The following is a 25,283-nucleotide window of genomic DNA, read 5'->3' as shown; positions in this document are numbered from 1 at the left end:
CACCCCCAAACCAGCATCAAAATGTCTTGCCTGGCCCTGCACCAGGCTCCCCCCAGTTAGTGCAGGGTGTCCAACTGGGGGCGGAAGGGCTTCCTGTGCCTGCCTCTTCCAATCCTCCCTGTCTTATTTATACCCAGACAGACACTGAAGCTTTTGAACTTAAAAGGCTGGAATTTGGCATCTTTGTTCTCTGACTAGAAAGCAGAATCATCTCAAGACCAAAAAGCAGGAGCCAGCATCCCACAGCATGATCTGAGACCCCCATGGAAGCTGCTCTTTTCTTTCTCATCACATAGGCTGAGCCACCCGGGACTGTCAGTGCACAAGGATCAGGGACGCGGCTGCTCCTCTGAGTGGGAGGAAGCCAAGAGTATCTTCTCTTAGATTGGGCTGAGTTCCCACACCCAGCACACACATTCCCTGCTCACTCACCTCCCCCAGACAGCTGGGAAATGACACCTCTGGTGACAGAGCCAGTCCCCGGGCTTCTGTGGGGAGGGAGTGGGGCACTGCAGTGGGGGTGGATCTCACACCCGGAGGCCCTGGGAAGCCAGGGTGGGGGAGGGACGAAGCTGGTTCCTGTTTGTCTCAGAGATCAAGGCCATCAGCCTCCCTGCACCTTCCAGGGATGTAGTAAGCAACCCTACCCCAGGTTCAAAGGGCCTCGCCTAAAATGCCTCCTGTACCCTTGAGGCTTGCTTTGACCCCCTGCACTCCACCAGAGCGACAGCTCCCCTGGTCCCATCTTCTCTGACAAGCTGGGTGGGAGTGTACACAGCCTCTGAGTGTGCTTAGAGGGCCTAATGGAGACCAGCCGGGGACAATATTCCATGTTATCCACATCAAGCCATTTAACGAATATGGATTTAGTATCTACATATGCAATGTATTTGGGGTCCAGAGAGAGGAGGGCAACTGTCCAAGGTCACAACTGCGAGGCGAATACGCATGTAAAGCAGCACCTTGTAAACTGTACCCACTGTGACTACTACTAAAGAAAAAAAAAATGAGAGGAAAAAAAAGCCTTTTGGTCCCTGTGCCTGGGACCAAAGCCTGAGCCCTCTCCTGCAGTCGGGGTCGCTGACCCAAGCCTGGGGCAAAGCTAGGTCTTGGCCAGTCAGCAGCCACCACGTGAAGCAGCCCTGCCCCCATCACCGCCGGCTGCCTTGTGCCCTCCTCCTCGGGGTCTTCAGCTCACCTCACCTCAGTCGAGCCTGCTCCAGCTGTTAAGTACCCCTAGTCTGAACCTCAATCGTGAGGCGGGGCACACCCTCCTCACACCCTGTAGACACTCCCTCGTCCTCCACCCCCTGGACTTGTTTCGGCGGGAAGAGCCTGCCTCATCTTTTCTTCCTACCCTCCTACCCAGTGGCCAGGGATCGCAGGCTTCCTCTGAGACATCCACCAGCGGGGTGATGGGTTGGGACCAACCTCCTCCACTCCCCTCCACCCTAGCAGCAGGGTCCCCGCTGTCGATATTGCCCCAGCGCCTGTACTGGCCCTCTCTGATTTCCCAACCCCAGCCCATTCCAAGTGCTGAAGGCGGGTCGCTAGGTGCTGGGACCTGGGCGCGGGGCGAGACCTTGGGCTGTGTGGGGTGCAGGCTGGCTTACTGGGTTCACGATTCAGGGAGTGGTCTGGGGGTTAGGTGTGGGGCCAGGCTGCTGTGTGCCCTAAGGGGCAGGTGGCAAGAGGTTTGGGGGCGGCTGTGGAAGGCTGTGCTCAGACAGGGCGGGATGACGGTGGGTTTAGGGAAGCCGCAGCAACCCGCCTGGGGGTCCCGCGAGTGCCCAGAGAGCTGCCAGGGCACGGTGGCGCCAAACCCGCAGTCCCTCCCGGCACGACCCCAGTCCCGCAGCGCCCCGCCCCCGCGGCCCAGCTCCCCACGCGTCGCCCGCGGCGCCCCGCCCCCGCCCGCAGTGCCCGGATGCGGGTGACGCGCGGCCGCCATCTTGCCGTCCCGGGCAGCCAGCGCCAGTCGGAGCCAGCGCGAGCCGCCGCCATCACTGCTGCTGCCAAGTCCTCCGCCCGCTGCCCCCGCCATGTGAGTCGGCCGCCCGCCACCCTCACCGCGCTTCCCTGCACCGGCCGCCACCTTTGGCAGCCGGCCGTGGGGAGTGCCCGGGGTCTCTCCCGCGTTCCCCGCGCCCCGGGGCCAGGCCCAAGCCGGTGACTGCGCGCGGGCGGCCGAGAAGCCCAGCGTCCCGGGCTGGCCGGCTAGAGCGATGGCCGCGGGAAGGAGCGGACCCTGTGTCCTCCTGCCCCGCCCTGCCCCTGTCACCGCGGCCGCCTGTCTTTTCGGGTCGACCCCGATCACATCTGTGAGGTCGCCCTCATTTGACAGGCGGGGAAACTGAGGCCGGGGGGAGGGGGGCCTCGCTCAAGGTCACGCAGCTCATCGGCGGCGAGGCTGGACCTGGACCAGGGCTTCCATCGGGTGGCCTTCCTCCCGAAAAGGAGGACTGGAGGGACGAGGATGGACAGGTGGATGGGCGGAGCCCTGGCTGCGGGGCCAAGAGGCTGCAGGCCCTGGGTCTTAATCCGTCCCTGCTCCTCAGGTCTGCTACCGCTGCCACGGCCCCCCCTGCCGCCCCGGCTGGGGAGGGTGGCCCCCCTGCACCCCCTCCAAATCTCACCAGTAACAGGAGACTGCAGCAGACCCAGGCCCAGGTGGATGAGGTGAGAGTAGGGGGAGTCAAAAACAGTAGAAAGGACCCTGGGGGTTGGCGTTTAGGTGTAGTGGCCCGTGTTGGTTTGGGAGTGATGACACTTCACGCCTGTGGGTTTGCGGACAAAGATACCTTGCCCCATCCCTGTCTCCCTGTCAGCACGCACTTGGAAGGGTGCTGGGGGTGTTAATCAGCTTTGCTAGCCTGGGGTGTGCCAGCCTAGGCAGGTGTGCTCTGGTGATGGACAGAGCGCCTGAGGCGCCATAGAGGGAGGGTGTTGCTATGATATCTGAGATGTCACCAGCATGCCCCTGATGTGTGGTCCTTGCATGTCCCCAGGTGTGCTAGGCATGTACTGTGTGTGTCCTTGGCATGTTAACCTGGCAGCATCAGGGTGCATGTTCCATGTGTGGCACGGTGGGCACATGTTTGAGGATTGCCCTCACTGAGGTGGGCCTTGGCACACCTCCCTGCCTCGTGGGCCCTTCTCCCAGGTGGTGGACATCATGAGGGTGAACGTGGACAAGGTCCTGGAGCGGGACCAGAAGCTGTCGGAGCTGGACGACCGTGCAGATGCACTCCAGGCAGGGGCCTCCCAGTTTGAAACAAGTGCAGCCAAGCTCAAGCGCAAATACTGGTGGAAAAACCTCAAGGTAAGGATGGGGACAGGAAGGAGGACTGGCGGGTGAATGGGGTATCATAGTTAGTCTCGCTGATCCTCTCCTCTTACCCCCAGATGATGATCATCTTGGGAGTGATTTGCGCCATCATCCTCATCATCATCATAGGTGAGTAGGCTGGGAACGGCTGGGGCCCTTTCCCTGGAGAGGTTTCCCTAGTGGATTCTGGGTTTTGAAGGTCATTAATCTAGTTTTTACTCTTCAGCCAAAAACACATATAGCTGCTAATGGCAATTCTGATTCATCTAGAGCCAAAAACTTTGATGTTATTTAGCCTGCATTTTGCCTGGTTCTTGGCAGTTTTGTTAACATTTAGAAATAGGAAAGTTGGTGTATCCATTGAGGACCCTTTGGGCCTAAGAGCCCAGTCTGAGAGCCCTGGAATTGAGGAGTGGGAGGAAGGAAAGGCCCAGGGGCTTGAGACGTGACCAGGAAGCCAACCATCCCATTATTTGAGAGCTTGTGGTCTCAGAGCCTCAGGATTAGGGTATGTGGCCTCAAGGCCATACCATGGAACTGAAGGGACCTCAGAACCCACCTGTCTAACCCCTTGCTTTGTAGATAGAGAAACTGAGTCCAAGAGAGGGGTAGGGGTGCCAGCCAGCTGGGGAGTGGGGAGGATTGGAGCAGGGCCAGGCCTGACACACTGCTTTCTTTCTTTCTCTGTCTCTCCCTCCCCTCTCCCTCTTCCTCATCTTCTTCCCCTCTCTCCACAGTTTACTTCAGCACTTAAATCCCTGAGGAGTCTGCCCTGCCTAGAGAAGGGCCTTTCCCCCCACCCTCAGCCGTTCCTCCACCTCTCAGCCATATCTTTCAGCCCCCCCTTCCCTGGATCCGTGCGTGTGTGTATCCGTGTGTGTGTCCCCCTGTAAATAGCCAGCTGTTATTTATACATATATAATATTATATATATTTGGTCTGTTTGTAGTTTTATTACTAGAAGATTTTTCCGGTTGTCCTTAACACCCCTTCCTGAGGTTCCCTTCACCTCCTCTCTCTTGCCTTCCTTCCCTTTCCCTTTCTTCCTGCCTAGCCCCAAGTCCCTTCATTTGCATCTGCTATGCAATAGTCCCTCTCCTCTCCTTCTTCTTCCCTCAGATTTAGCTGATCCTTCTTCCCACCCTGGCCTTCCTTTCCTCTTCCCTCTCCTGGTCATGCTCCCTCTGCCCCGCCCTCAAAAAAGGCCACAAAAAACAAAAAGCACCTGTCCAGGCTTCCCTAGGTGCATCTTGTTTGCATCCATTGGGAGGCTCTGAGACTGGCCCCACTTGGTCCTAAGAATCCCAAGGTATTTGGGAGTGTCCAGCATGTTAATTAGCGTATCATTACATACTGCCATCCCTTTCCATTTCTTTTTGTTCCATCACTCTTCTCTCAACCGGTGTTTCTTTTTTTTACTGAGGAGTTAGTCCCCATTTGTCCTTGTATCACATTTTCATTTGCACGACATTACTTGCAGATGGTGGGGAGCCTGGGCTTTTGGGGGACCAGGCTGCTCTGTCCCCCAGCATTGCCTCCTCCTAGCTCTTCTAGTCCAGTTTGCCTCCCTTACCCTCATTTTCCAAACCTCTTGTACCCTCTCCCTCCCCCAGCTGGTATGTAAGTGTCTTGGAGTTCAGTATGTTATGATGGACCAATAATTCTGCCACTTGGGGATTCTCCCCACATTCCTGCTCCCCAGTTTTCATGTGGGGCACTCAACTGACATTCCCATGGAGTTTCCCTCCCATCTGCCTGATCCACCTCCTCCTCCCACCAGGAGAGTTGGGGGTTGGCCACAATTGATCTCTTTTGGGAGGGATGGCTACCAGTGTGTGGGGGGTCATCACTGCCTTGGGGAGGAGTGGGGCAGGGCAGAGAATCCCCCCAATTCTTGCCTGAAATCTCTGGCCTCACCCCTGCTGGGGACAGGACTGAAAACCCTCCTTCCCAATTTGGGGGGTGTTGCCCCCATCACTTCCCAGCTCCTCTGACTTCCCCCACCCCCAAATTTAGGGTGGGGTACTAGTCACTGCCAATGTGTGCATGGGACTTACTGGAGTATGGGGATGCTTGCCCCCCCTCTCCAGGGCTGTTGAGCCCAGAGAGAGCTGTCCTTTCATTGGGTGAAGTGATTGAGGAAGGGTCTGTTGTCTTTTTAAATGGCACAATTTTAAGGGTCTGAGGGTACAGTCCCTTAACCTGCCACGGGAGGGGGCCCCCAAACTTTCTTCCTCCCACACTCGAGGTTTTCTGTGTGGAGGGGGAGCAGGGATATCTAAGCTGTGGTGTGAAAGGGTAGGAGAGATGCTGGGGGTGGGGGTGCTGTGTTCTAGACCCCCCATAATATCCCAGTGTCCCCTGCCCCCCTCTTCCCCCACCCCATGCCCCCAATTCTGTGGCGCATCCAGATTGTGAAAATGTACAATAAATGTGTAATGAGTAACCAGGTGTTGTCTGTTCTAAGATCTTTTTTATTTTTATTTTTTTTATTTTTATTTTTTTGGTGCGAGGAGAATAAGATCTTTTCTTAACCAATGGGAAGAATATTGGATCGGAAGGTTTACCAGGAAGGTTGAGAAGATACATTGGTCAAGGACTGGATTTGGCAAGAGGCCCTGACCTTGGGCAGGGCAAAATGTGATTCTCAAAGTGGCCACACGGGGGCAGTAGGAGTTGGTAATGGGAAGTGTCATAGCCAGCCCGCGTGTCTCTAAGCCCCTTGAGCCCTACGGTCTAGAGTTCCCAGGTTTCGTTTCCCTTTCCTGGGGCATGTTCCTGCTGTTGGACTCCTTTCTACTCGATTTAACTTCTAGATGCTCTGCAGTGGCTCCCGTGCAGCAGTAGATTAAGTCATTGGCCACTTCTGTGAAGCATCTCTTCCCCTCTGTGCCTAACCCAGTGCCAGCGCTCAGATGGGGTTAGTAAATACTGGTTTAAATAGGCTCAGAGAGAGACAGCTGAGTATGTCGTGGAGCTGCCGGTAGACGGCCTACTACCTCTGTATTCTGTTGTATGACTCGTGACTTTAGACCCCACACTGAACTGCCACAGCCTGTAGGTCCAGGAGGCCTCAGATGTGGCATCTTAGTATCCCTTTCCCCAGGTGCTTCAACAATGAGTTGCTGGCCACAGTGGCTCACGCCAGTAATCCCAGCCATTTGGGAGGCTGAGGTCAGGAGTTCAAGACCAGGCTAGCCAACATAGTGAAACCGTGTCTCTACTAAAAATACACACAAAAAATTAGTCGGGTGTGGTGGCGGGCACCTGTAATCCCAGCTACTGGGGAGGCTGAGGCAGAGAACTGCTTGAACCTGGGAGGTGGAGGTTGCAGTGAGCCGAGATCACCCCACTGCACTCCAGCCTGGGTGACAGAAGGAGACTCTGTCTCAAAACACAAACAAAAAAATCCACTTAACACGATGCTGAACAAATGGGAGTATATTTTAGGTAGGGCGCGGTGGCTCACGCCTGTAATCCTAGCACTTTGGGAGGCTGAGGCAGGCAGATCACTTGAGGTCAGGAGTTCGAGACCAGCCTTGCCAACATGGTGAAATCTCATCTCTACTAAAAATACAAAAAATTAGGCGTGGTGGCACGTGCCTGTAATCCCAGCTACTTGGGAGGCCGAGGCAGGAGAATCGCCACCGCGTCCAGCCTTTTTTCATTTGTTTGTTTTGAGACAGTCTCGCTCTGTCACCCAGGCTGGAGTGCAGTGGTGCAATCTCGGCTCACTGCAACCTCTGCCTTCTGGGTTTAAGCAATTCTCTTGCCTCAGCCTCCTGAGTAGCTGGGATTAGAGCTACCTACCACCATGCCTGGCTAATTTTTGTGGGTTTTTTTTCTTTTTTTTTTTAGTAGAGACAGAGTTTTACCATATTGGCCAGGCTGGTCTCGAACTCCTGACCTCAAGTGATCCACCCACCTCAGCCTGCCAAAGTGCTGGGGTTACAGGCGTGAGCCACTGTGATTCTTATATTAGGTACACAATCATTACCCGAATGTCCAACTTGAAGTCTTACTATATGCCAGGCAGTGCTCAGGATTTCGCACTTCAACTCAAATCCCTTCCAGGTTTAAGAGTTCCCATCGGCCCTGTAAGTTAAAACTTGAATTTGGGTTCAAGTTTTAGCCTTGTTACTGACTAGCGTGTTACAGGCAAACAGATTATGTAACCTCTCTGGATCTCAGTCTCATTTGTGAGGCGCGGGGAGTACGTGAGCTCGCCTCAGAGTTTGTGAGAAGCGCCTGGCCTGGCCCGCAGAAAACAATCAGGAAGAGGCGCTCTCATCTTCATCGTCACCAACACACCATGCTGAGATCTGAAGACCGCTTCACCCTAATGCTCTGACCTTCCAGCTTCGGGGAGCCTCGGGGACCCAGGGCCGGAACCCCAGCGCCGGATCCCCCCTTGTCATGCCCGGGTCTCTGTACAAAGTGCGCCTTATACTGTGCCACCGCTCACGTCTGCCCCTGCGTGCAGGTCACGCTCGCTGCGCCTGCGCAGATTTAGCAGCCGTGGTTAAGCGTGTCGTCAAGGAAAATCCCCAGCTTCTGGGTAAACAAGCTGCCGCGTGAGACCGCCGGCACGTGTACCCTACAGCTCCGAGACCTCTCAGCCTATGAGAAAGCTTGGAGAGCAGGCCTGGCACTGACGTCACCAATCTTGGCAGGTCGGGGGTTATTTCCTCAGCCAATAAAAGCCTCAGAAGTGTGGAGGGCGTGGCTTCCGGTCAGGCTTCCAATCGCCGCGTTGGGGCGGCCCCTCTCGCACGCGTATCTCTCCCGCCCCCGTTGGCCTGCTGACCAATGAGAAGACGATGGCGGCCGGAGGCGCCAATGGCGGCTGTGCGGGGGCCGACGGCTGCACGCGGCACGGGGCATGGGTCGGCGCCCCTAAGCCAATAAGCGTGGGGGGCGTGGCAGCCCGGCCCGTGGGCGGGTTTGGAGGAGCCAACGTAATGCTAAGTCCTAGAAGAAATTTGGAGTGTGCGTGCGCGCCGAGCGGTGAGTGCCCGGGGATGGGGGAGAGATGCTGGGCGGTCGATGTGGACTTTTGCGGGGTGGTGTGGTCGGTTGGGAAGGTGTTAAATAGAGTGTGTGTGTGGGATCATGCAAATACGTGATAGCTGCAGTGGGAGCTCTGATGGTTGTGGAGAGTAGGGACCACGAACTCAGGTCTAGAGGGACGGGGTGGGAGTTAGTGACATCAGATCCCTCGCCCCCTAGAGTCCCTGGACACTTGACTGCCCGGGGGGAAGGGCTCGGAAGCCTTCTGCGACCTGAGGGAGCTCCCTTTCAGATCGGGACTGAAGGAGCCCCTGCTCCCAGGGAGGTACCGGAACGGGACCCTTGAGAGCTGATGGAGAATGTTTCAGTGGCTGCTGTTTGGGTGGTCGTCTTAAACACTTGAAAGAGGCAGAGGTTCGGAGACTGGAGGGATGCCCTGGTAGGGCAAATCGGAGGGTACCAAAGGGTTGGCATGCTGATATGAGAAAGGATGGTGTGATAATTTGTGAGACCCAGAGCCAGTCACATTACGGCTCCGCGTGTCTTTCTCATGTTAAACGGAAGGGTTTAGGCCTCAGAGTCGTCCTTGAGAATAGACGTGGGTTAGCAACTATTGAGTTCTGAGAGGAGTGATAAGGTTGGGGTTTGTGCAGATTGGCTGTGCACGTCTTCCTGAGCCACTGGAGGTGGGGAGGCACCAACAGAGTGTTTTGATATCTGTCTGTACAAACAACCAGACCAGGCGTCTGGTAAAGTTGGCCTGACATAAGGTAGAAAAGTGAGGAAGTGGGCTTCGTAGGAAATCATTGGGGCTGGTGGCTGCTAGGGTGATCTCAAGCACTTTGGGAGCCTGGGAAAATGGGCTATGATGTTAAGTGTGTGGGGAGTGCAAACAGTGTCTTGGGACCAGGCCTAAGGCAGAGAAAGGGGTTGGATGGAGTCTGTGTTCCTGGCACCAAACTTAGAATTGGCTGGATATTTGAGAGGCCAGGTTTGCCAGTGCTGGAATGCAGCTTACAGGTTGGTTAACACCTCACAGGTTCCTGAAGGGTAAGAAACCAGAATGACAAGCCATTATTAGAGTTCAGATTTTTGAATCCTGGGCTCCATTTGTTAAGAGCTTGAGACCATGTTATGAGGCACTGGACAAGTTTAGTAACTTCTGTGCCTTAGTTATCGCCCCGGGAATAGGGGTCATGAAACCTATCTCACGGGGTTGTTCTGGGGATGAAATAATGTAAAGTGCTTAGCATAATGCCTGGGTCATGGTGAGAGATTTATGTGCCTGCTGTGGCTGGGAACTAGTCTCACATTCTCAAGTTTTTCTGCAAGTTTTGATGGTGTCCCATTTCTCTCTTCCTGGCTCTTCTGGTCTTCAGGCAGCAGTCCAAATTCCCTCATTCCTCCCTTCTAGCCCTCTCCCAGGATCCAGGCCCCAGACTGGGCCACTTGCTCTGTCCCAGTTTGATTTTCTCATCCTAGGCCCCTTCTCCTCCCTGTCCCCCCCGCATCCGCCGCCCGCCCCGCTGCCATAATAACAGATTCAGGCTCTGAAGGAGGGCTTCTGGAAGGGAGAAAAAGGTGCGTATTCTCTCCCAGAGTCTGGGCCTCCAGCTTCTCCGCCCTGGGTCTTTGGTACCAGGCCAGCAGATGTGTACAGTTTGGGAGAGAGGAAAAGCCAGAGCTGCAGGAACAAGCTGAGGAGCGGGCAGATGGGAGTCCTGAAAAGAGAGCCAGGCGTGGTGGCGGGGAGGTGTGGGGAGGGGGCCCCTTTCCTCCTAATCCTCTCTCCAGGAATCCCTGGCTTTGGGACAGGACGGCTGTCGTTTGGTTGGGGGAGGCGCCCAGGCCGGGTGCATGTCCTGGGCCACCAGCCAAGAGAACATGATGTTCCCAAGTGCGCTGGCCGCCGCCCTCTCGGGCTGGCCGCCTCCCAAACCGCTGCCTCTCCAGTCTCTCCAGCCTCCCTGCCCCACATTCCCCGGCAGCCTCGCCCCGCCCCCTTCTTCCGCTTTGACGTCACCGCTGTCTCCCGCCCCCTCGCCTCCATTGACGGCAGCAGGGCCTGGTTACTGTGGGGACGGTGAAGCAGGACAACAAGAGCCTTGGGAGCAAGCGGGGGCTGCTGGAGGGCTGGAGCCTTTTGTGTATGCAAAAGACAGATAGGGAGATGGAGGCGGGAGAGCAAGGACTGCCTAGGTCGGGGGGATCACACCTAAATCCCCGAGGGGGGAGAAAAACTGTGTTTTCAGGGAAGAGGTGTCTGCAAATGAGACAAGGCCAAGGCCACAGTATGAGTTGGGGTGGGGAGGATCATTTTCAGGGAGAGGAGACTGAGAATCCAGCCTCCTGAATCTTTTTTTTTTTTTTTTTTTTTAGTAGAGAGAGGGTTTCTCCATGTTGGTCAGGCTGGTCTCGAACTCCCGAACTCACGTGATCTGCCTGTCTCAGCCTCCCAAAGTGCTGGGATTACAGGCGTGAGCCACCACGCCCGGCCTCCAGGCTCGTGAATCTTTGTTTTCCTGTTTCGATTTTTCTGGGTTAATTTATAACACACTCTTGTCCCAGCTTTTCCACAGAGCCCTCCCCTTCACCCTCCCCTCATTGTTCAGGAAAGTTTAGGCCACGTGACAGTGAGGGGAGTGCCCCCACAATGATTATGTCAGCAGCTGCTTGGAGTCCTGTTCATCTACTACCCACGTTTCCAGGGAGCCCTGCGAGGAACTACTCATCACGGTCCTGGATGGAGGGGGCTGTGTAATTGCAGTTCTCCTGGGCCCAGACTAACATTTTATTGCTTGCAAATCGTTCCCCTGTTCTCTTTCTAGGACTGCTCCCCTCTTTAAAAGAATTAGAATTCCCAGCCCCCTTTCTCCTGTTTACACTCTTTCTCCACCTCCCCAACCTATCCTTGTTTAAAAAAAAAAAAAAAAAAATCATGTTATCGTGTTTATCGATCACTTGCCATGTGTCAGGTCCTGGCCTGGGCTCTGGGGAATACGGTGAATGAGACAGATGACGTTCCGGCTGGGCCCCTGGAGTTTGGCTTTCTCTTTTCCAAGCAGTGGAAATACGAAGCCCTTGCCACCCCACCTTTCTCTGTCTAGGGCCTCTTCTCTCTGCCATCCCCTTGGTCCCTCTGTAGTTCTGGCTTCCTGGCCCCCACTTTTGGGGCAGCCCTAACTGTGGGTGGCTGCGTTCTCTGGAGGAAAGTACTAGACACCACGTAGGCTGCCCGGAGACCTTTTCTCTGAGTGGCCATAGAAGCACCTGCCATTGTTTCTCTTCACAGCCACTATTGGCTCTGGTCGCTCCTTCCATTGTCCGCATCTTTCCTCCACCCACTCACCCACCAATCACACGTGGGTCCTTAACTGTCCTCTCCCACGATTTGAAGTGTCAGAGGAAGTGCTTCGGTTAAAGGGCTTCATTATGTAGAACGAAGGTTGGGAAGGAACAAGGTTGGGACAGGAACCCAGGAGAGGCCCAGCCAGGTTTCTGTCTGTCCCCTCCTCTCAAGGACCACCCATCTCATCCAGCTTGGCCTAACTCCCAGCGCCATTCCTTTTCCCCACCACTGGAAGGGCGAAGATGCCAAGATGTTGTGTTCTGCAAGGCTAGTGCGTTCAGAAAGTAGGCAAGTCTTGAGCACCTACTCTGGCCCGGGTTTTTTCCCTAAAGAGGCGCAGCGTACCTCCCTCTCTCCTCCCTTCCATTATTCACTGTGCAAGCGTCCTGCGCCCATTGGCTGGGCGGTGTCTGAGGCTCTTCAGCCCAGCACCAGCACCCAGGTCCACGTGCGCCCGTGTGTGTGACACAGCCCTGACCTTAGTGGAGGCCACTAGCCAATCAGGCGCCGGGAAGAGATCCCCAGCCAATCGGGGGCGGGGCCTGCGGCTCCGTCGGCAAGAGGCCAATGAGGGGGCAGTGCCCGGCATTATGCAACCCGCCTCCCCGCCCGGTGGAGCTGCCACTCGGCTGCGGGCTGGAGCGGCTGGAGCGGCGGCGGGCAGGCGGGCCGAGGACACTCCCGCGACCAGGTAGGCATCTCTGCGGCCATCCTGGGGCCATCCTGGGGCCGATCTCCGTCACTGAGTCGGACCGCTGCCACTTCCAATCTGATGGGCTACTTTTGGCCCAGCCAGTCAGAGGGCACACTGTTGTCCTTACCGCTACCCACCCTCTCCCCGCCCCCAGGGACCGAAGTGCTCCTGGAAATCTTGCACCGGGAGTCTGCACTCCTGACCCACTCACCTTACCTCCAGCTTGGTCCCCACCTCCCTGTCCCATCTTGCCCAGCCCCACAGCCGACTCAGCGGGCATGCCCCGGTGTTCTTGCTTGTTACTCGAGGGGCCCCAGGTTTGCCCCGGTACCAGGACCCCATTAGGCTTTCGGCGCTCCCTGTGTGTCTGCTCTCCAGTCCCTGGCCCTGCGCCGCCTGTGATGTCAGCCCACTTCGGACTGGAACATCCCGTTCCCAGCGCTAGTTCCTGCTGTTGGCCACAACCTTCCCTTTTCGCCTGGCGCTGAGAAAATGCTCGGTCGTGGGGGTGTGGTTAGACGGGGAGTAGGGGAAGAACGATCTGTTGGCTGTTGTGCCTCTTCTGCCCAAGACTTGGGGTGGGGGTCTGGCCAGAAAAGTAGGGGACTGAGGAGAGAGGATCCTCGGGTCCTTGACGATGGCAGTTTGCCGGCTTCGGTCCTCGCGGTGGGGAAGCAGCGCAGGGACTAAAGAAGGAAAGGCTGTGTTGTCTTGAGCAGAATGACTGGGATCCAGGCGACAGTCAGGTTAAGGGGCTTTTGCGCCGAGGGCGGTGGCCGTCGTGTTTCGTCCTAGAGAAGCCAGGACAACCCTGGAATCCTAATAGGCCGTCCCACTTCCTGCGGCCACTGAGCCATCCTGGGACTGGGGATATGTAAGGGATGCGTGACCCCCGGCCGCACCCACCAGTGTGAGAGAGGGCCGTTCCCCCACTTCCGCCGGGAAATGGGGGAGGGGTCGCTCCTCCTGCCCTCCTGTGGTCCCTCCAGCAACCGCTGAGCTCAGCAGCTGACGTCTGTTTCCCTGGCGACCGTGGCGGCGGCGGAAGCGCGTGGTGGGGCCGCGCACGTCGGCGCGCATGTGCAGCGGGGGTGGCACCGCCCCCGGATAAAATTAGCCTGGAGGCCTAAATATAGGAGGCGACCAGCTCACCCCCTGCTCCGAGGCCTTAGAGGCCCAGGCAGAGTGGAGACCTAATGGGAACTTGGGAATGGGAAGTGTCCAGGTTTTTGCCGACAGCCGTAGTTATCGACTGCTCAAGCCAGGGTGGCAGGGGATGTGAAGGAAGGCTCCAGAGAACTTTCTCCCACTTGCAGCCCCCCAAGGGGGTTTCCCCTAAGGGGAAACATCCTGACTCCCCATTGGAAGCCCCAGGCCTGGGTCCCACTCCCATCAGTCCTGCATGAGGCCAGGCAGGGGAAAGTCTGAGTGAAGCCAACAGGTGCTCTGGAGTTAACAAACCAGCTTTCTGCAAGCTCTACTTCCTGGTTTCCCTCTCCAGGTACTGGCTGTGATCGAACTTGTCAACCCGCAGAGACTTCAATCTTCCACCTTACTCCCTCAGCCAGGCCTCCAGGCCCCCCCGTGCATCCGTGGTGGCCTCATCACCTTCTCTGTTCTGTTCTTCCCATGGCCCAGACATGAGTGGCCCCCTAGAAGGGGCTGATGGGGGAGGGGACCCCAGGCCTGGGGAATCATTTTGTCCTGGGGGGGTCCCATCCCCTGGGCCCCCACAGCACCGGCCTTGCCCAGGCCCCAGCCTGGCCGATGACACCGATGCCAACAGCAATGGTTCAAGTGGCAATGAGTCCAATGGGCATGAATCCAGGGGTGCATCTCAGCGGAGCTCACACAGCTCCTCCTCAGGCAATGGCAAGGACTCAGCCCTGCTGGAGACCACTGAGAGCAGCAAGAGGTACGTATGGATGTGTATGTTGGGTCTAGGAGTGGTCTTGTGAGCAGGCAGAGCTGGGTGACAGGCCTCACACTGCTGGCCCTACCTGTAACTGGGCCTGTTGCTGTCTCCTAGCACAAACTCTCAGAGCCCATCCCCACCTAGCAGTTCCATTGCCTACAGCCTCCTGAGTGCCAGCTCAGAGCAGGACAACCCGTCCACCAGTGGCTGCAGGTATGTCGAGTGAGGCTGGAGGAGAGGTCTGGGGGCCCAGGCCACATTCTGGGACTAATGTCTTTATCTCCTTCCCTGTGGGCCCCGCAGCAGTGAACAGTCAGCCCGGGCGAGGACCCAGAAGGAACTCATGACAGCACTTCGAGAGCTCAAGCTTCGACTGCCACCAGAGCGCCGGGGCAAGGGCCGCTCTGGGACCCTGGCCACGCTGCAGTACGCACTGGCCTGTGTCAAGCAGGTGCAGGGTAAGTGGTATGTCCCAAGAGGGAATGGCCAGGACCTGGGTTCCTGTGTTGAGGCAGCCTCCTTACTGAATGCTCACTGCCTCCACCCTGCAGCCAACCAGGAATACTACCAACAGTGGAGCCTGGAGGAGGGCGAGCCTTGCTCCATGGACATGTCCACCTATACCCTGGAGGAGCTGGAGCACATCACGTCTGAGTACACGCTTCGTAACCAGGTCAGCGGCCGCCTGGCCTCTCCATCCCGATGCACCCCTACCCCTTCTCCCGCGGCTCTTGAATCTGCTCTTGCTCTCCCCTTCCTGCCAGGATACCTTCTCAGTGGCTGTCTCCTTCCTGACGGGCCGAATCGTCTACATTTCGGAGCAGGCAGCTGTCCTGCTGCGTTGCAAGCGGGACGTGTTCCGGGGTACCCGCTTCTCCGAGCTCCTGGCTCCCCAGGATGTGGGAGTCTTCTATGGTTCCACTGCTCCATCTCGCCTGCCCACCTGGGGTACAGGGGCCTCAGCAGGTAAGGTGCCCAAGCACTGTGAGGAGGCATGAGCAGTCCCAGGAAGTTCCTGCTGTGAGGGGCCAGGGGACCCAGATTTTCCCTTAGTGGGTTCTTTGCAGCCTAGGGAAGGGGCGGGAGGCTGTGCTCACTCCTCTCCTGTCTGTCTCAGGTTCAGGCCTCAGGGACTTTACCCAGGAGAAGTCTGTCTTCTGTCGTATCAGGTAGGTGAGGGGAGGTGGAGAAGATCTCTGCTTCCTTTTTTGTTTGTTTGTTGTTTTTTGAAAGGGAGTCTCACTCTGTCGCCCAGGCTGGAGTGCAGTGGCATGATCTCGGCTCACTGCAACCTCCGCCTCCCAGGTTCAAGCGATTCTCCTGCCTCAGCCTCCCAAGTAGCTAGGATTACAGGCGCCGCCACACCTAGCTAATTTTTGTATTTTTAGTAGAGACGGGGTTTCTTTTTTTTTTTTTTTTTTTTTTTTTGAGACGGAGTCTTGCTCTGTCGCCCAGGTTGGAGTGCAGTGGCCGGATCTCAGCTCACTGCAAGCTCCGCCTCCCGGGTTCACGCCATTCTCCTGCCTCAGCCTCCCAAGTAGCTGGGACTACAGGCGCCGCCACCTCGCCCGGCTAGTTTTTGTATTTTTTAGTAGAGACGGGGTTTCACCGTGTTCACCAGGATGGTCTCGAACTCCTGACCTCGTGATCCGCCCGTCTCGGCCTCCCAAAGTGCTGGGATTACAGGCTTGAGCCACCGCGCCCGGCCAAGAGACGGGGTTTCACCATGTTGGCCAGGCTGGTCTTGAACTCCTGACCTCAGGTGATCCGCCTGCCTTGGCCTCTCAAAGTGCTGGGATTAAAGGCGCGAGCCACTGTGCCCGGCCTACCTCTGCCTCTTTCTGCTCCCTTCTCAGGGTCTTTGCTGTTGTGTGCTGTGATCTTGTGGTTGGAAGAATGGGTGGCTCTCTGTTGAAAGTCCCTAATGCTCCTCTCTCCTTTGCTAGAGGAGGTCCTGACCGGGATCCAGGGCCTCGGTACCAGCCATTCCGCCTAACCCCGTATGTGACCAAGATCCGGGTCTCAGATGGGGCCCCTGTGCAGCCGTGCTGCCTGCTGATTGCAGAGCGCATCCACTCGGGTTACGAAGGTGAGCAGGTCTGGGCCCTGGCCTGGTGGGGGCTGGGAGGAAGGACATTTCCTCATGGTCAGGCATGAATTTGGGAGGCTTAGCCAGACCCTTTGAATTTTGGAACAAGAAAAGCTTTTGTAAAGATGAGGATTTGAGCTCCTTGTAGAGGTAGAGTTGAAGAAGATCGCTGAGTTAGAGGAGGGCAGAGAAGAATGCCTTGCTTGCTCTCAGTCGTGTTACTGGTACAGGGCATAGGATTGGCCCAGACCATCTTTGGGCCCATAGTGCCCAGGGCAGAGCTGTGTGGCAGACCGTCAGCCAGCCTGGGCCCAGGCAGAGTGGAGGGCTGAGGAGTTGGGCATTCTGGACGAAACCCAGTGACCACACTTTCTGTGCCTCAGCTCCCCGGATACCCCCTGACAAGAGGATTTTCACTACACGGCACACACCCAGCTGCCTCTTCCAGGATGTGGATGAAAGGTGAGGATAGGACCTAGAGGAGAGGAGGGCAGCCAGGGCTGAGGCCACAGCCACTCTGATGCCTCCTTCCCATTCAGGGCTGCCCCCCTGCTGGGCTACCTGCCCCAGGACCTCCTGGGGGCTCCAGTGCTCCTGTTCCTGCACCCTGAGGACCGACCCCTCATGCTGGCTATCCACAAGAAGAGTGAGTTCCTCTTGCCCTGCTCACCCTTCCCACTGCCCCGGGCTTTTGAATGGCTGCCCTTCTGGTTGGGTCTCTTGGTGCCTTGGTCTCCTGGATCTCCAGTGCCATGGCCTCCCCCTTACTCAGCTCTCCCTCCCTTTGACCCCTCCTCCTCTCCCACTTCCATCAGTCCTGCAGTTAGCGGGCCAGCCCTTTGACCACTCCCCTATCCGCTTCTGTGCCCGCAACGGGGAGTATGTCACCATGGACACCAGTTGGGCTGGCTTTGTGCATCCCTGGAGCCGCAAGGTAGCCTTCGTGTTGGGCCGCCACAAAGTACGCACGTAAGTGGGCCATGTCCCCGAGCTGGCGTTGGGGATAGGGCAGTGTGGTGGGGGACAGGACTGGGCCAGGGCTGGACTCACTCTTCCCCACCCTACAGGGCCCCGCTGAATGAGGATGTGTTCACTCCCCCGGCCCCCAGCCCAGCTCCAACCCTGGACACTGATATCCAGGAGCTGTCAGAGCAGATCCACCGCCTCCTGCTACAGGTGAGAGTAGTGGAGAGGAAGCGTGGGCGGTGAGGAAGGGGGTGGGAAGTGGGATCAAGCCATCTAACTTGCCCTCTCCCTGCTGCAGCCCGTGCACAGCCCCAGCCCCACAGGACTCTGTGGAGTCGGCCCCGTGACATCCCCAGGCCCTCTCCACAGCCCTGGCTCCTCCAGTGATAGCAACGGGGGTGATGCAGAGGGGCCTGGGCCTCCTGCACCAGTGAGTGACCTGCTCCCACCTCACTCTCTAATCGCCCTTTCCCCTCTCCTCCTCGGAACCAGCACTCCCAGTCCCAGAGTCTTGCCCGATCCCCCTTTGCCCTCTCCTTCCTGCCATTTCCTTCTTACCCTGCTCTCATCAAGGCGTCTGTGCCTCCCCACTGGTACCTTCTTGTTTTATTGTGCCCTTGGCCCCTGACACTGGCCACACTCCCTGCTTCTGCTCACTGTGGTGCTGTCCTGCAGGTGACTTTCCAGCAGATCTGTAAGGATGTGCATCTGGTGAAGCACCAGGGCCAGCAGCTTTTTATTGAGTCTCGGGCCCGGCCTCAGCCCCGGCCTCGCCTCCCTGGTGAGTTGGTGACAACGTATGGGTGAGGAGACAGACCTGGGGGGTCCCCTGACCTTCACCCCCAACCCATTTGCTGTTTCTTTCCATGTGAGCTTGAGAAGACTGTTTTCCTCTTTCTCTCTTTGCCCCAGCTACAGGCACATTCAAGGCCAGGGCCCTTCCCTGCCAATCCCCAGACCCAGAGCTAGAGACGGGTTCTGCTCCCATCCCGGCCCCACTAGCCTTGGCCCCTGAGGAGGCCGAGAGGAAAGAAGCCTCCAGCTGCTCCTACCAACAGATCAATTGCCTGGACAGCATCCTCAGGTAAGGTCTGCCAGGCATCTTCTCCACCTCGGGCTCCACCCCTGCCCACCCCAAGCCCTGCTTTGATGCCCTCTGCTGTGTCCATCACCAGGTACCTGGAGAGCTGCAACCTGCCCAGCACCACTAAGCGTAAATGTGCCTCCTCCTCCTCTTACACCACCTCCTCAGCCTCTGACGATGGCAAGCAGAGGACAGGTCCAGTCCCTGTGGGGACCAAGAAAGGTACAGACCCAGTGCACCCTGCTCCCACTGCCCCGTCCTGGCCTGGTGGCCCTGTGTCTTTTCCCTTCTGCTTCTGGGCCCTCTTGCTGTGCCCTGCCCTCCTCCTCAGCCTCCTGGTCTCCAGACTGTTCCCTACCACCATCCCCTTCCCCTTTTCCCTGGGATCCTCTCTCCTGACTTCCCAGTGGGGGTGGGGATGGTAACGGGCACCATCTTTCTGCACAGATCCGCCGTCAGCAGTGCTGTCTGGGGAGGGGGCCACCCCACGGAAGGAGCCAGTGGTGGGAGGCACCCTGAGCCCGCTCGCCCTGGCCAATAAGGCGGAGAGCGTGGTGTCCGTCACCAGTCAGTGTAGCTTCAGCTCCACCATCGTCCATGTGGGAGACAAGAAGCCCCCGGAGTCGGGTATGGGCGTGGAGCTGGGGGGCAGTGCTTGGGCTCCACCAGTCTCCCAGCTAGAGCTCCCTCCTGCCTTTCCCCTCCCTTCCAGCCCCTGATGGAGAGAAGGAGGACTCCCTTGACGTGGGGCTTGGGGCTGCTGCTTCTTGCTCTCCCCTCCCTGCCAGGCTTCTCGGCTTTGCCCTTCCCCTGTTCTGCTTCTTGTATTGTTACTGTCAGTTGAAACACAAAGTCTGGGGTAGGGGGTTTGCCCTGAGGTGCTGACCACAGAGGGTCTGAAGGTGAGGAAAATTAAAGCTCCCTGAAGGGTCTTTGGATATGGACCTTGAAAATGTGTGAGGGGCTGGGCATGGTGGCTCAGGCCTGTAATCCCAGCACTTTGGGAGGCTGAGGTAGGAGGATCACCTGAGATCAGGAGCTTGAAATCAGCCTGGGCATCATGGTGAAACTCTGTCTCTACTAAAAATGCAAAAATTAGCCAGGTGTGGTGGCACGCGCCTATAGTTCCAGCTACTTGGGAGGCTGAGGCAGGAGAATCGCTTGAACCCAGGAGCTGGTGGTTGCAGTGAGCCGCGATTGCATCCCTGCACTCCAGCCTGCGAGAAAGAGCGAGACTCTGTCTCAAAAAAAAAAAAAAGAAAGAAACAATGTGTGAGGGAAAGCCAAGGGGTGGGCTGCTCTTCCAACGAGAGTGGTGAGGGGTCATCCCAGTAGAGTTCCTGGAGGGGAGTGGCCACTGGAGGGACCTGAGTATCTATCGTCTCTTCTTCTGGGCCAGCTTTGCATGGAGAGGAGGACCCAGGGCCAGCCCTTGGCAGAGAGGTGACCAAGAAATGTACATGGGGACCAGGCTCGGCTGTGGGGCAGAGCCACCAGGGGTTGGCTAGGCTATCGGACAGGGAGGGTGTGGTATGGATTTGTTGACCCCTGAGGTGATTCTGATGACCTTTCTGTATCTCACCTTCCTCAGACATCATCATGATGGAGGACCTGCCTGGCCTAGCCCCCGGCCCAGCCCCCAGCCCAGCCCCCAGCCCCACAGTAGCCCCTGACCCAGCCCCAGATGCCTACCGTCCAGTGGGGCTGACCAAGGCCGTGCTGTCCCTGCACACACAGAAGGAAGAGCAAGCCTTCCTCAGCCGCTTCCGAGACCTGGGCAGGCTGCGTGGACTCGACAGCTCTTCCACGGCGCCCTCAGCCCTTGGCGAGCGAGGTAGCCACCTGGGGCCTGCCGGAGCCTGCCCTTTGCCCAGTCTAGGACTGGACTGTCAGGGGGTGGATCTTAAGGGAGGTGTTTCTGCTCCAGGGACCCAGGAGCTGGTGGTTTCCACCACCAGGCCCTGCCTAGGGACAGGCCCCTCGCTAGCTTCTCCCCACTAGGCCGGGGTTCCGGGCTGCAGCCAGAGGAGGGCAGCCTGGGGGGATGGCACTGGGACGGGCAGGCGGAAGTGCTGTGCTCCAGGTAGGCGACTTCAGGCCTAGCCTGGGGGCAGGGGCAGGAAGTATGCCCACTTGGGAGTCAGTTGTCACTGATGAAGAGACATGCATAGACTCTGGGCCAACTCTGGGTGGGGTCTGGGCTTCAAGGGCAGGTGGAAGGCAGCCCCTCCAGGTGCCTGAGGGAGACCCCCTGCAGGCAGACGCAGGACTCAGGACTGGGCTTTCCAGCCCCCCTCTTCACTCCATCGCAAGCCAGGCAGAACACGGCCTGGATGGGCAGGAGGAACGCCTATGCTGGCAGCGCCCGCAGGAGTTTGGCGGATGGACCAGAGCCACCTGTCCATGTGTCCATGGACGCACCCTGCCTCCTCCATCTGCCAGCGTGCCTCCATCTTCCGCACACCCCCAGCTCGACCCCTCTTGTAACCTCTCCCTGGCCTTGTTCTTTTCTCAATAAATCCCCTTGTCCCTGGCTCCTGTGATTCTTCCCTGAAGGTGCCCCACTTCCTGAGCCTCCCATTCTGTGTGGGTTGAGAAGCTGTCTCTGGAGCCTTGGCCTGCCCTCTCCCTGGTCAGAGTTGTCACGGGAGTGTGCATAGCAGGGGCACTAACCCCAGGTTCAGGCCCTCGCTAACCCTAGTCTTTTCCCACAGGCTACCACCACGGCCCCACACCTCCAAGCCGCCGACACCACTGCCGATCCAAAGCCAAGCGCTCACGCCACCACCAGAACCCTCGGGCTGAAGCGCCCTGCTATGTCTCCCACCCCTCACCTGTGCCACCCTCCACCCCCTGGCCTGCCCCACCAGCCACTACCCCCTTCCCAGCAGTTGTCCAGCCCTACCCTCTCCCAGTGTTCTCCCCTCGAGGAGGCCCCCAGCCTCTTCCCCCTGCTCCCACATCTGTGCCCCCGGCTGCTTTCCCCACCCCTCTGGTGACCCCAATGGTGGCCTTGGTGCTCCCTAACTATCTGTTCCCAACCCCATCCAGCTATCCTTACGGGGCACCCCAGACCCCTGCTGAAGGGCCTCCCACTCCTGCCTCGCACTCCCCTTCTCCATCCTTGCCCGCCCTCCCCTCAAGCCCTCCTTGCTGCCCGGACTCTCCACTATTCAACTCAAGATGCAGCTCTCCACTCCAGCTCAATCTGCTGCAGCTCGAGGAGCTCCCCCGTGCTGAGGGGGCCGCTGGTGCAGGGGGCCCTGGGAGCAGTGCTGGGCCCCCACCTCCCAGTAAGGAGGCTGCTGAGCCAGAAGCCAGACTGGTGAGCACTGATCCCTGCATCCGCCCGCCAGCCCCCACCCCAGCCCCGCCCCTCTGCTACCCTATGCTGCCTGCTGCCTCTGCCAGGCCAGTGTGTCAGCCTCCAGGAGGTGGAGGGAGACCCCAGCTGAATTTCTGAATGAGGCAGAAATTGGCTAACTCCTCATTGAAGGGACAGTCCTGTCTGTCTGACAGGTGGTGAGGACATCTCAGGAACTTCTGAGGGAGTATCTGCCACTTGGAAAGGGTCTGGCCTCACATCCCCACTCTTAGCCAGCTTGCTTCTCTCTCATCCTGGCCCTCCTGTCACGAAGTGGGGAGCAGAGACCACTGGGGTTGGATGTGCCTCTCCCCACAACCAGTGAGAGCAGTTGAAGGGAGGCGTAGGTGCTGACCCCTTCATCCCTCTTTGCCCCCCTCCCCTCCTCCAGGTGGAGGTCACTGAGTCCTCCAATCAGGACGCACTTTCCGGCTCCAGCGACCTGCTGGAACTGCTGCTGCAAGAGGACTCGCGCTCCGGCACAGGCTCTGCAGCCTCGGGCTCCTTGGGCTCTGGCTTGGGCTCTGGGTCTGGTTCAGGCTCCCATGAGGGGGGCAGCACCTCAGCCAGCATCACTCGTGAGTGCCCCGCCTCCAACACCTCCCAGGGTAGGGCAGTGACTGGGGAGCCGGGAGCCCAGGCCCCATCTTGGTGGAGCTTCCTAAGGCCACTGGGATGGACATGTGGCCTTTGAGGGAGGCCTTGTGAGGCCCCCAGAGTGGGCATGCAGCCAGCCTGACTCCATTGGTCTGTCCCCCACTTCTCAGGCAGCAGCCAGAGCAGCCACACAAGCAAATACTTTGGCAGCATTGACTCTTCCGAGGCTGAGGCTGGGGCTGCTCGGGGCGGGGCTGAGCCGGGGGACCAGGTGATCAAGTACGTGCTCCAGGATCCCATTTGGCTGCTCATGGCCAATGCTGACCAGCGCGTCATGATGACTTACCAGGTACCCTCCAGGTGAGGCATTTCAGAGGCATTCTTGGCCTTCCTTTCAGAGGTAGTAGGGGGGGCAGTTTTCTTTTCTGGGACTAGCTCTGTCCTGGATAGGATAGATGGTTCCTGTCCTTCTCCCTGCCCCTTGGATCTCTGTTACTAGTTCCTCCCAGGAGGAGAGCAGGTTTCCTGGTCTTGGGAGCCTTGACCTCCCCTAGCCCTGATTTAGGGGAGGAGCATGAGGTGGGAGTTGTGGTAGAGGAAGGATGCCAGCTTCACAGGTCCTGGTCCGGGTCCTGAATCGCAGCCTCTGCCTTCTGAACCCCTTCTCGGGCAGGGACATGACCTCTGTGCTGAAGGAGGATCGGGAGCGGCTCCGAGCCATGCAGAAGCAGCAGCCTCGGTTTTCTGAGGACCAGCGGCGGGAACTGGGCGCTGTGCACTCCTGGGTCCGGAAGGGCCAACTGCCTCGGGCTCTTGATGTGATGGTAAGAGAAGCCTGGGACAGGGGTAGAAAAAAAGAATTGAGCTTGTCAAGTTCAAGGGATCGAGGCCCAGAGCTGATCTCAATATCCTTGGATCACTAATTCTGAAGACTGTTGATTCCACTGAATTTGCTGTGGATTATTATTAAGCCGCATGAGTCTTTGCAGAACTTTTCTCAGCCTATCCTATGCTAACGTGCATTATGACTCTCCTGTAACGGCATCTGGGTAGAGGGCACAAGGCACCTTCCAACCTTGTTGGACCGCAGGTGCATGTATGTGGACTGGTGCTTCTCGGGAGTACATTTCGGGAAGCACAGTGGGCTGGGGGTGGGAAGCTGGGCTGACAGGTTAGCAGTGAGGACCCTCTCTGACTCCCTCATGTCCATTTCTCTTACCAAGGCCTGTGTGGACTGTGGGAGCAGCACCCAAGATCCTGGTCACCCTGATGACCCACTCTTCTCAGAGCTGGGTGGACTGGGGCTGGAGCCCATGGAAGAGGGTGGAGGCGAGCAGGGCAGCAGCGGTGGCGGCAGTGGTGAGGGTGAGGGCTGCGAGGAGGCCCGGGCCCAAGGTGGGGCCAAGGCCTCAAGCTCTCAGGACTTGGCCATGGAGGAGGAGAAAGAAGGCAGGAGCTCAGCCAGTCCAGCCTTACCCACAGCAGGAAACGGCATGAGCTAGACTCCATTCTGGGACCATCTCCAGGAGTCCACAAGATGCTTTCTTCTCCTATGTCCCAATTCTCAGAACTCAGATGTGGCTGGACCAACCAGTGGGAAACTGCCCCAGCTTCTCCCACCATAGGGGGCCGGACCCCCATCACCAGCCCAGGATCCAGGGGCTGCCTCTGGCCTCGTAGGGAGCAGAGAGCAGAACTCCGCAGCCTAGCCCAGCCTAGCCCAGAGGAGTGTCACCTCCCACCTTTGGAGAGGAATCTTTGCCTCCCCTGGACAGAGTTGCTGACAGGCTGTTGAAGTGGCCTCTCCATATCCCAGCTGAGCCTGAATCCGACTCCTGAGGGTTGGGGCTGCACTTAATTTATCGGGGAGACAGCTGTCTCTCTCACCTCCTCCCCAGATGGGAGGAGAGCCTGAGGCCCAAGCAGGACCTGGGGGATCCAGCCCCTAGCTGCTCGGGGGTGGGGGAGGTTGGTGGACCATGGGGTCCCTGGTGCTGCCCCTCAGGTGGGACCCAGGTGTTCTCAGCTGTACCCTCTGCCGATGGCATTTGTGTTTTTGATATTTGTGTCTGTTACTACTTTTTTAATACAAAAAGATAAAAACGGCCAGGACTTCGTGGAATGAAGTTTGGGGTTGGGGTGAGGGGAGCGCGTCGAGGAGAGGCTCAGCCCTGCTTCCGGGAAGGTTGTAGTGAGGGTGCACAGGGCCATCCCCTGAAGACCCCCATCCTCTCCCCCCATCCTGTCCAGGTGAGGGCCCTGCTGAGCCTACTACATCCACGCCCAGCTCTGACTCTGCTGTCCCCTCTAGCATGGCCTCAGCTGGGTTTACCCTGGGAAGGAGAGATGAGAGGCACGTGTGGTCAAGGGCTTGGGTGAGCTCCAGCCCAGGTCACAAGTGGCCGAGGCAGAGGAAGCCCGCTTAACCCCGTCGTGCCTTGAGGTATTCGAGGGTGTTTGTCTTCCTTGGCTTCCTTTTTTAAATAAAAAAAGACGGAATTTCACTCTGTCACCCAGCTGGAGTGCAATGACGCCATTTCGGCTCACTGCAACCTGCGTCTCCTGGGTTCAAGCGATTCTCCTGCCTCAGCCTCCCGAGTAGCTGGGATTATAGTGTCCACCACCACGCCTGGCTTATTTTGTATTTTTAGTAGAGAGGGGGTTTCACCATTGTTCAGTCTGGACGCAAACTCCTGACCTCAGGGGATCTGCCCGCCTCGGCCTCGCAAAGTGCTGGGGTTACAGGCGTGAGCCACCGTGCCCAGCCTTCCTTGGCTGCTTGGTCACCGCACAGAGAGGGCCCTTCAGCAGGTCAGTCTAGGTAGCTAAGGGACACATGGAGTCATGTGCTCACTCATGGCCCCAAAGGTTTGGAAGAATGGAGGAG

The 25,283-nt window shown here is 57.9% G+C and overlaps 2 protein-coding genes across 4 annotated transcripts; both read left to right on the top strand.

The window, feature by feature from the left end:
- The first annotated feature begins 1,918 nt into the window (after nucleotides 1-1,918).
- VAMP2 (vesicle associated membrane protein 2) lies at nucleotides 1,919-5,777 on the top strand. The gene is made up of 5 exons (XM_010362420.2): nucleotides 1,919-2,044; nucleotides 2,559-2,679; nucleotides 3,164-3,322; nucleotides 3,406-3,457; nucleotides 4,066-5,777. Coding segments are annotated over exons 1-5 (351 nt in total). The 5' UTR covers nucleotides 1,919-2,042; the 3' UTR covers nucleotides 4,083-5,777.
- A 2,360-nt stretch (nucleotides 5,778-8,137) lies between these two features.
- PER1 (period circadian regulator 1) lies at nucleotides 8,138-24,505 on the top strand. Of its 3 annotated transcripts, none has more exons than XM_010362419.1 (23): nucleotides 8,138-8,335; nucleotides 13,883-14,296; nucleotides 14,411-14,509; nucleotides 14,600-14,754; nucleotides 14,848-14,969; nucleotides 15,061-15,262; nucleotides 15,414-15,465; nucleotides 16,243-16,385; nucleotides 16,769-16,847; nucleotides 16,925-17,031; nucleotides 17,201-17,354; nucleotides 17,453-17,561; nucleotides 17,650-17,781; nucleotides 18,027-18,132; nucleotides 18,264-18,435; nucleotides 18,527-18,657; nucleotides 18,883-19,062; nucleotides 20,027-20,269; nucleotides 21,150-21,760; nucleotides 22,191-22,377; nucleotides 22,567-22,756; nucleotides 23,070-23,220; nucleotides 23,620-24,505. In XM_010362419.1, exons 2-23 carry the CDS (start codon nucleotides 14,022-14,024, stop codon nucleotides 23,896-23,898), a joined length of 3,879 nt encoding a protein of 1,292 aa, XP_010360721.1. In that variant the 5' UTR covers nucleotides 8,138-8,335; nucleotides 13,883-14,021; the 3' UTR covers nucleotides 23,899-24,505. The 3 variants fall into 3 exon arrangements, with proteins under 3 accessions (XP_010360721.1, XP_030778699.1, XP_010360719.1); XM_010362417.2 differs by lacking the exon at nucleotides 8,138-8,335 and adding an exon at nucleotides 12,131-12,378; XM_030922839.1 differs by lacking the exons at nucleotides 8,138-8,335; nucleotides 18,883-19,062 and adding an exon at nucleotides 12,129-12,378.
- Nucleotides 24,506-25,283: the final 778 nt, after the last annotated feature.

This window comes from Rhinopithecus roxellana, chromosome 19 (assembly GCF_007565055.1).
Source record: "Rhinopithecus roxellana isolate Shanxi Qingling chromosome 19, ASM756505v1, whole genome shotgun sequence".
Taxonomy (NCBI): domain Eukaryota; kingdom Metazoa; phylum Chordata; class Mammalia; order Primates; family Cercopithecidae; genus Rhinopithecus; species Rhinopithecus roxellana.
This window is presented reverse-complemented; position numbering and strand designations above follow the sequence as displayed.